The 10,733-nt window shown below is 32.3% G+C and overlaps 1 protein-coding gene across 1 annotated transcript; it reads right to left on the reverse strand.

Annotated features, from left to right (window-relative positions):
* Nucleotides 1-5,917: 5,917 nt before the first annotated feature.
* On the reverse strand, nucleotides 5,918-9,426 carry LOC131669040 (spermine oxidase-like). The gene is made up of 8 exons (XM_058943607.1): nucleotides 9,338-9,426; nucleotides 8,879-9,111; nucleotides 8,226-8,490; nucleotides 7,839-8,046; nucleotides 7,499-7,741; nucleotides 7,300-7,431; nucleotides 6,917-7,237; nucleotides 5,918-6,817 (listed from the first exon to the last, which is right to left on the reverse strand). The coding sequence occupies exons 1-8, from the start codon at nucleotides 9,340-9,342 to the stop codon at nucleotides 6,689-6,691; spliced, it is 1,536 nt and encodes a 511-aa protein (XP_058799590.1). The 5' UTR covers nucleotides 9,343-9,426; the 3' UTR covers nucleotides 5,918-6,688.
* Nucleotides 9,427-10,733: the final 1,307 nt, after the last annotated feature.

Genomic DNA, 10,733 nt, shown 5'->3' on the forward strand with positions numbered 1-10,733 from the left:
AAGTTTAATACTAATTACAAATACATATTTTTGTTCAGTAATCGATTCCGTAATAAGTTAACAATAAAACCAAACACATTTCAAAACTCGTAAAACTTCTTTTATTTTTAAAGTGTAATGTCGTGCGATCGCTTTTCATTTTTTTCTGAACATGTCCAAGCCGAAAAAATTTTCGACAAGTCTTAGTAAAGTCGACAACATGGAAGTTCCCTCGCGAAAAATGTTGACTTTGTCAAATTAAGGAAAGCGAAGTGTTACACACACACACACCTGTGCCCAGCTGATCTCTCTCTCGAAGTGTTTTATATATGTATAAAGTACTGCACACGCGGGGCATACAGCCCTGGAGCGGCAAGTTAATCGGCCGATAAATCATTGCCACAGCGTCGGCGGCGGTGCTTATCACTCGGCGACTTTTATAAAATTTGGCCCGGGGGATTCCCGGAATCGCGTGCTGATCGCAGTTTGAAACACGGCGCTTGAGCGCGCGTCGGCTCGTATAATCGCGAATGGCCTTTTAATTGATCCTCGAGACGTCCTCGAGTGTGCCGGGATGAGTGCTTAATGAGACGCGGGCCAGAAATGCAAACCATGATTTATATCGGCCATGAATTCGTCATCACACTGCGGCTTTTCTCATGTCTTTTTATGGGAAAATTTTTATTTGTTCTTTATCTCCAAAGGAGAATTTTTTAATTAAATTGAATTGATTGTGGTTTAGTTGCCTATGTGATTTATTGATGGTATTGTCATAAAACTAAATATAAAAGTTAACGAAATAGCGCATTTCGTTTCAACGTTATAATTAAAAATCTTGTTCGTTAAAAATTCTTCTCATCTCAAAAAAAGTTTAAAACATGTCTATATTTTTTTTAACGTCCCTCTATTTATGCTCCATCAGTGCTAATCAACAACGGAGGTTTGCAATGTGTTTTAGAAAGAAGTACATGAAACTTTTTTCAGTGGGGCTTGTATCAATCAGTAGGGATGCCTATATTTACTGAGCAGTCATAGACTATTCTTAAAAATTGACACGATACTCAATGTATGAATTTGGAAATATTTTTTCATGACAGAGCTTAGCTGATTAAGCATAATTCAGGCATAATTTACGCCTGAATTACATTTTGTTATAAATAATTAAGTATTTACATTATTTTTATATTTGAAATTTTTTGATGAATAGAATATGAAATATACAATAAAATATTGTATATAACGATTAATGTAAGTCTGAGGTACAGGTGAGAGAAATTCACAAATATCAATTCATATTTGAGGATGAATAAGCTGCGATGCCTTTGCAATTTTATAAAATTCACGTACAAGAATTTAATTGCAATCGTTAAAACTGATAAGAAAATTTGCTTCACCAAAATTACTCCATTCATTCCAGTACACTATTGAATGATTTTTAGCCTTTTGACGAACATATAATTATGGAGTAAGAATTTCATTGTTTTACTTGGCTCTGCTTGTAACTTTCAACCACCACACAAATATTTTAACATGAAAATAAAGCACTTGTCAGTCAACATAAATGAATATTTTTACGGTTTACATTTTACGCTTCGCATTATATAGTGAAAATTTATCTCCTTGTCATCATACTAAAGAAAAATTCCAATAAACACGCCACAGAAATATACAATCCATCAATCAATCAACGCTAATTTACTACATATTTCAAGTTTATCATTATTGAAGTTCATCCGACGCCGCAACGTAATGGCCCGATTCCTAGAAATCCGCACGCAATCGAAGGGTTACAAACGAAAATCCACGCGTACACAAGAGCTGCAGTAGAGATAACCCGAAGCAATCGTCATTAAGAAACGGAAGCATCATCCGAATTCCAATGAAGCTCGCTCTCCTACAGCTGCTGCTGCTGCTGTTGCTGCTGCTGCTGCTGCTGCTGCTGCTGCTGCGCTCGTCGATAATTGATGTACAGCGGCGACTAATGGCCGCGATAATTATAGCCCACGACCCAATATCTATCTCCAGCACCTGTTCGCGATTTCGCCAGGTTACGCCAATCAAGCGTCCAAGTGATTGATCGCTATCCTTTGTATAACCAAGGTTGAGATCCTCGATGGACTTTATTGCTCCGAGGCCCTTGTACTACCAATCTACCTTTAAAGTGATCTGATATTAGATTTCCGTCACTACGATCCTACATTTTCTTTTTAGTACTCGTTTTCGTGAGATCTACCAATGACACCAGTTATTCATTATGAACAACAAAAATACGATTTCACGTACGTACAATTATAACAACGTTTATTTCTACTCTCTTGAGTTCATTACGGATATTTTTACATATGGTGTGACGTATTTTTGAGTACGCAAGAGAGAGATAGAGAGTATCGTAATAACTCTTAATTAACGTCGTGTGCGCGAACAATGCACCATGAAAATTAATTTGGTGCAGGTTAAAATCAAGTGTACGCGCGCTGGCTGGATATTTCTAGGTCGTTCAGAACGCATCAGTGCCAATAATCCTGCAGCCCAGGCAAAGAGCAGTGCACGGGCTAACGCGAATTGGGATCATTAAAATATAATATCATTAATTATACGCGCAAAAGCCGTCATCATTAGTCGATGCTTATAATCATATTTCTTGTTGGACCTTTGCCTTCAATCTCTCACGCGCGTTCGCGAGTAGGCTCATTACTTTGGTCGTTGTTGTAATTACGAGTAACATTTCTTCTTTTAATGAAGTTCTATTAGCTTTTACAAAATTTACTGCATTTTTTGAGGTAGAGTGGAGATAATCAATTTGAAAATTTATTTTCATGCCATGTGACGCATTATAGAAACGATAGAAAAAACCATTGCATTCGTGTGTTGAATATTAAATTTCTACTTACACAAAACGCCAGTATGACGATGTCTAATAATTTATCTAACTTTTTTAATCGTCCAATTGAAAAGCATTATAGTATATTATACTAACAATCACCCTAAGACTGTAACAAATTAGTTTCGCGAAAACACACCTTTTCTGCTTAATAAATTTTTAAAAGAATCAATATTTATTAATTTATACAAAATATTATAAAGGTTAAGCCTTTAAGAGGCTAGCAATACCTAAAAATTCCAGACTTATTTATAATATTATAAAATAATAGGTAGGAAATACATCAGCTCCTAGGACCAAAGTGGTTGAACATAAACAAATTCTTTTATGCTAAGTCAAATCATAATCAAAAAGTAGAAAACGGAAGAGTTCAACTATACATAAAATTAAAATCCCGGAGTCATGCTAATGATTTAGCATAGCGAAGAAAAAGATAGGTCGTTAAAGTTTTTTTTGAGATTTCACTTGGTAGCAGTAACGTGTTTGCCTAACGAGACAGTCGGAGAAAAGCCAGAATATAGGATATAGGGAGATGTTCATAATCGTAAAATCAAGTCTTCTCTCCCGGGGAGATCGAGCTCGTGCGGTATAATAAGACACGATTTGACAGCATCTGGCACGTAACGTACGCAAGAGCTCGCGTACTAACGAGCCTATCGCCAAGCGGCTGATAACGATAATGAAAGCGTTTGGAGAAAGCCAGACGTCTATGCCGTAAGGATCCTCGTCGTCGCGTCTATATCCTTGTCGTATGGCCTGCTTCGATTTCAACGGCAACGACTGAGGATTTTTATTTCTTTCTCTCTCTCTCTTCCTCGTTCTGGCTTCTATTGATAAATTTGTAGCGTTCACTGAAATGAGATGTAATGAAAACATTCGGATTTTTATCGGCGCATTTAAACGAAAGCTGCACGACGTGACATCTACTGGTAATTAGGGCGCTTCGCTTTCATAAAACTAATTTTGCTTTTTTTTCTTAAGAAAGCTAATGTAAAATACATTGCATTATTATGGTAGAGAGTCAATGATTTTTAAGAAACAGATTGTAGTAGAGTCGGCATCAAAGGTAAATAATCAATTGGTGAATCAAAGTGATAACCATGCGCAGTTGCGGGATCAAAAAAAGCAGAGACGGATGTATGCAGATCAAAGAGATTCAGGAAATGAGCAAGCTTTTTTATTCCTGAGCACATCCACATAATCAGATAGCATCGCCGACGAATAAAAAGCGAAAGCAGACCTGTTCTACAAGTGGAGCCATACTTCGTTCACGCCTCCACCTGGCATTTTCAGTTCTCTTCTCTCTCTTTCTCTCTCTCTCTCTCTCTCTTTCTCTCGTGCGGTTTGAAGGATGCCGCCACTCAAAGGGGGAGAAACGTGCTCACCGAGAGTTGGTCTCCTTTTTTTTTGATGATTTATGCAAGATTACCGCTGAGTGTCTGCTTGTTGCGGTTTATATCGAAGCCTCGTTAAAATTTATCGGATGTCGATGAATATCACGATTGGAGTCGAAAACCTTTTTTTATTGTATTAGAGCTGTGGTTTGACACCATAAGATTTTATAGGGATATGTTTTTTCGAGGGTATTGATGAAATATTGATGACATTGTGCAAATTGAAATGCCATGAGCAAGTTGATGCGAGAATATATTGTTGCAACGTAAACGTTGGAAAGAAAGCTACATTTATTACGTTTTTTGGAAAACAAGTGCAACTATCAGGATAGCGCTTTCTCTACATTTAAATTATTCAAGTTTTCAAGATATTTCCACATGAAAAGCAATAAATTACGAAGAGATAGCTACTTGGAGACTTTCGTAGAAGATAATAAGTTTTAACTATAAAATATTGAATCAGATTATTATCGGTTTATTACGACAACCTAAAAACCATTTTTTCAAAAACGATTAATGATATTATTTATTATCTGATGGTGAAAAGTATAAAATAGTTCTACTATATCTAGCATTTATAAGTAAGTTGAATGTTGAAAAACAAATAAATATTTGTCACTATAAGGTATAAAACATCGAAGAATTAATATAGTGAAATTAGCTATTATTTATTTTTCTTAAATTTGTAATATAATACTTAGGAAATATTAATATACTCGAATGCATTAGGTCACGTCAGTATTGCTCGCACCTTACATCCATTAAGAAGATAAATTTGTATAGAAACTAATCAAAGTACTTGCAGCTGACAATCTAGATCCAACAGTTCCTTTAGCTGTTCCAAATCTATGAGAAGACGTCGCTTCACCAACAAATATAATTTTCTAGAAATGTAAAGAAATATAAAAATATAATTATTTTTCTTTTTTGAATACTTCAGTACAATAAGATATTGCAGAATAATCAGGTTTGATGGATTCTTGTAACATTTTTCGACGAATATGACGTTTTTCTGACTTTACACTTCGGCAGCTATAAATTCTGTTTTGGAATAATATAGATGTTTCCCATGAAGTTTTCACTGGTTTCCATTCTGTGATCAGATTCCTTATCTTTTGGTAGTTGCTTGATTGTTCTCAACTACTTACTTATAATAAAGAATTCTAATAAATCAGGCTTTGGTTAGGCTTTGTGCTTGGCTTTGCCTTGGTGGTTAATTCTCACGTGTTATGATCTTAACCCAATATATTCCCGGTCTTGATACGTAATCTACTACTTCCACAGATGACGCGTGTTCAGTCTAAACAGTAGGTATGGACATATATATGTGCGTTCAGACGCGTACAACCGCGTAAAAATCGCGGAAATATAGTCATTACAGAAGTTGTAGAGTTTAGAAGGAAGTGCCATGTGGTGATTTGGAATTTGTTCTTGAACTCAATCTTCATAGTCATATGTAGGTCAACTTTTTTTTAATAGAAAACCCTAATTATGATTACGGAATCTACTAGTTAGGGATCCCAAGGTCATTTTAAGGTCAAAAAGACAGTTTAAATAGATCCACCTTCATTTGGCCAAAATCAGGAAAAAATGGTCAATATAATACTTGTTGAGTTTCGATAACAACAACAAAAACAACAGCAACAATAACAAAAACAATAGCAACAACAATAATAATTGTTAAATAGTAAAAAAAAGCGACGTCTATAATAAAAAAAAAAATTATAATAATAATAAAATTGTTGACAGATCAAATCTCAAACTTAGTGATACAAATTTATTTCAAAACTTTTAACAAAATTTATTATACACTTTTTAATAGTAAAAAATTGACCTTCATATGACCTTGAAATTGACGCCAAGGACAAATCCAAGGTCACCACCATATGACACTTCCCTCTAAACCTTACAACTTTTGTAATGACTATTTTTCTGATTTCTGCAGTTCCAGAGGAGTTATTCAAGTAAGACTGTACATTTAAAATGGGTAAGTTCGCATTTCATTTAATTTTAGATTTTTTCAAGATCCTTCGATCTTTTTGAGAACTTTTTACATATCATTGATATTTAAAAAAATGCAAGTAATTATAGAAATTAAAAAAACTTTGAAAAATTGACACTTTTTAAAGTGGTATAAAAAATATAAAAAATGACTTTAGAAATTTTCGCGCCCCATAAAAAGTTAGTATTTCTCCTCTTCTTACATTTGCCGTTTTTATTTGTATTCTATGATCAATAGAATTGGAGATATTCCATAAAATTTTCGGAAATTCATGACCGATATTGTATAAAAAAGATAGAGAAATCGTTTAGTTGAAGTTTCATAACGTTCTTTTATAAATATATTTATATATAATATAAATATATTTTTATAAATATATTTTTTATTTATTCGACATAAAATTAAATTAAATCAATTCTTAATGAAAAGCTTCTATGATTTGACCAACTGAGTATTATACAGCTTAATAAGTATTTCAGCTGCTGTCCAACCTGATTCGATTGCTCCATCAGCAGTTGAAAATCTATGTGCAGATGTTGCTTCTCCAGCAAATAAGACTTTCTATAGTTGGAGAAAAATGAAAAATTTATTATTTTTATCTGAATTGTAAACTTATTTCAGTATCTTAATTGTCTTAATTGTCATTTTTTTTAAACTTACAGGATTTTCAGAGGTGATCGGTTTCTGAAGTGCTTCTGGATAAGTGTGTTGATCATCTGATTGTACACTATGATAACTGTATGTTCCTCTAAAGTGTGGATTAGTATACCATTGTGTTCTTATTATTGCAATAGGTTTTGGAATTTTGTATTGTTTTCCCATAAACTGTTCAAGAAGCTTAATTGTTTGATTGTAAACTCTGTTTTCAGGTATAGTTTCCATCACTTTAGACCATTTACTAGGTATATAGAACTCAAATAATTTTGGTTTGTGTTCTACTTGCCAAACTCCAGTTACTCCCAGTAACCACATTCTCTCTGGCTGATGAATATTTATAATTAGAATGTGGCAAGTTATTTTTATAATTAAAACAAATTACTAACGTCATTTTGTATGATTTTTCTATCTGCATTATTCCATATGAATTCAAAATGTGTATTGTTATAGTTTTCATTTCCCAAAAATGATTCTTGAAATAATAAAAATACTTTACCAGCAGTACCAAAACCAAGCGTCTGAAAAGTATCCGAATTCATAAATTATAATGAATTTATACGTTTAACTTTTATTTAACTTTCATACCTCAATAGTTTGAATTTTTTCAGGTGGTAAAGGTGGTGTAAAAAGTGATTTATATTGTGCTTTTAAAACTCCAAGTGAAACCGTTACAATGATGTGGTCAGCTTCGAACGTTCGACCATCTTTAATAGTTACTAGAATAGGATGTCCATTTTCGGTATTTGCATAGTCAATTAATGTTACTTCAGCGTTTAAGATTGTATTGTTTGCAACAGGAAGTTCTTTATCAGGATCTGGATAACGTTTCTGTAAAACGAAATCTTTGTAGATATACAGAAGAATCAAAAGAAAATTTTATTAAGTGTTAACTAAAAAATATTAATTTAATATATATGAACTGTACCATCAATATATCCAAAATCTTTCCATACCCCGTAGATATCCAAGCTATATCTTGATGACCTTTTCGAATAATGTACCTGTCGTCATGAATTGACACATCATTCCAAGAATCAGCGGATTCATAATTGAGTTTCGAAATTTCTAAATAACTCAAAATTTCTGCCTTGTGATCCATCATTTCAGTGATGTTCTGAAATTCTTTGTCATAGCTGTAGTATACAAAAATTAAAATAGTTTTTTCTAGTCAATTTTTGTAGTCATGAATAGGGTACCGATATAGATATAACTTGCATTAAATTTAATTAAAAATTAATATTGAAATTATTCATTGTAATAATATCTTTGATAAAAATGATCATCGTATTTAATAATGAATTTTTTTACTTACGTTTGTTTTATAAAGTCACCGTATGATTTTGCAGTTGTACTAGGAACATCAATTGTATTTGTTTCTGTGAAGTATTTGTCAAAGAAATTTTTCAAATAGTTTTCAATGCTACTACTTATAAGATTGTCTGATGAATTGAAAAATTTTTCTTGTATATTTATATTGTTTCGTGGATCAAGTAGACCTAGTGGGTTAGCTAAATTGAAGGCAACATTGTTTTTTTGTCCATGTACCCATTGTCCTCCAAGGTCCACAGAATAATTTCCTATTGAGAATAAACGAAAGATAATTATAAATATATAGGTACATGTTTTGATTACGAAACATCCGTTTATCAGTATAAAATGGTTAACCTTGCCGATATTCTTGATATGTAATAATTTATAAAAATAAGTATTATAGTTTCAACATATTCTTGTGAATAAAGTAACGACTATTATTATTCCGAGGTCGTGTTATAATATTTATTATCAGCTGCTTGCTGGATTGTGATATTTTTGAAAACTGCGACTTGAGCATAGCGTTTTAATACGTAATAAATTAATAATTTAATAATTTATATTGTTCAATATTATAATTATTTTTTACTTTCATTATACAATGCATTTTTGAATTGTCTTTGCATTACTAGCAATATTAAGCTTATACCATACCTAATTTTGTAGTATAAAGACGGCCACCGATTCTATTTTCAGCTTCTAAAATTGTCACGTTTTTGAATCCATTTTCAAATAGTTTCGATGCTGCCGCAATACCTGCTGCCCCTGCTCCAATAATGATGATTTTTTTGTTTGAGTTTACCACATTATTGATATCATCAGTTGCTATGATGTATTTATTTACAATCATCAAGCACATGAATGTATAAATAAAGTTGTCCCTCGATCTTGATATTTTTTATGAAATGAAATATTCGTTATGAGAATATAAACTCGAATTTTTATAATATAATAAATATTTACATTTATATTGCAAGAAGCTCAAATGAATAGCATTAAAAAGTCATTATAAATTTAAATTTAATAAAAGAAAATTAATAAGTAATATTTTGTAGATTGCGTTTCGCTTAATCGTATATTAGAACTTGTGTAGATGAAAATTAATGCGTGTACCTCATTCTGATTGAGCATTTCAATAGTAAAAAATGTTATTTTATCCAAAGTTAACAGTGTATACTGATAAATACGAATCTGCAAACCACTACGAAATTCTGAAGCACGATTGAAGCTTCTTATAATGGCAATATACGGCAAAAAAATGCGTGTTGGAATGATAGTGGACTTACAATCTTATCTTATCAAAATATATTCAAATTCTGTTTGAAATATTGCTACGATTATCAGACTCCATGACGTAAAATCGTTTTTATAATAAACGAATATGTTTACACTTTTAGATTATGAAATAAATATGTTCTATTCAAAACAATAATCATAAAAAATATAGTCGTTAGTTATAAAAAAATATTTTTGTATATTTCTATCGCCATTTAAGAATAAACTTTTAATTATATTACTGAATTTATTTAATATAATTATTCGCTAAATTAATTTGCATTCAAAAAATTGAAATCTTCTTACAGCTCTATAAATCTTTATTTTAATGGTGTATTAACGATAATTTAAAGTATTCCTTTATTTTTAAGTCGCAAAGTCATTCTCGAGAATTGTTGATGACAGTGGTTTTCCTTGTGTGTCAGGTGTTTTTCCAATTTTCGATAACTTAAGTTCCTCTGAAATGATTGGTAAACTACTGCCTTCTTTTCGTCGTTAGGTTAGGGTATCTGTTCTCTAGTTCCAGCCTTTTTCGAAATTTTATAGGCCTGTAGTATTAGTGTAATAATTTATTTTACGAAAGGCTATAATCTTTCCTATTTTTTTAATTTTTTTTAATTCAAGTAAGAAAACCTATAGTATTATAAATTGCTATACATTTTCAATCATTTATACACGTAGTTAAACAATGGTGTTGTTTTTAAGAAAAGTTATATACCTTTTATGACAGTCATAATAAATTCTATTTTGAACAATGTAACGTTCTAGTAACTGCTTGACATTAAATAATTTTAACGATATTGAAGAAAAAATGAATTGTTATCGCGAGCGAAGAATCAATCAGTATGTATATATATTTCATATAAAAATTTTACCAATATTTCGGCTATTACATGAAAATGAAAATTTCCGCTCGGTATTAGCGTAATGCGTGATTCATCGGAAATTCAACAACATCGAAAGCCTCGGAAATCCTTCAATTAATTCAAGCCCAAAAGCAAATCTGCCAGGCTACAAGCAACGCCCATAATACATTTCCGAATCGGTTATGAGATGCGGCGTACGCGAGCGAACGACGAGCGAAAGCTCAGAGATCCAGGACACGTTGTAGTACGCCTGGTCGCATCTAATTGTGATCGGGATCGAAAAGCTCTCTCTAGCTCTCTTCCCCCTTGGTAATCTCATCTCGATAAAGCCACGCCCAGCCCATCTGCAAGACTCGTCGTAATCCTTA

This window comes from Phymastichus coffea, unplaced genomic scaffold (genome assembly GCF_024137745.1).
Source record: "Phymastichus coffea isolate CEN01 unplaced genomic scaffold, Cenicafe_Pcof_1.1 PCOF00086, whole genome shotgun sequence".
Classification (NCBI taxonomy): Eukaryota; Metazoa; Arthropoda; class Insecta; order Hymenoptera; family Eulophidae; genus Phymastichus; species Phymastichus coffea.

Bases quoted from the DNA above. Each gene is read 5' to 3' on its own strand.
- LOC131669040 (XM_058943607.1), bottom strand. The intron at 8,047-8,225 runs GTAAGTAAAAAA...TGTATACTACAG, and splicing joins GGTGACTTTATAAAACAAAC to CTATGACAAAGAATTTCAGA. The intron at 6,818-6,916 runs GTAAGTTTAAAA...CTCCAACTATAG, and splicing joins CGATCACCTCTGAAAATCCT to AAAGTCTTATTTGCTGGAGA.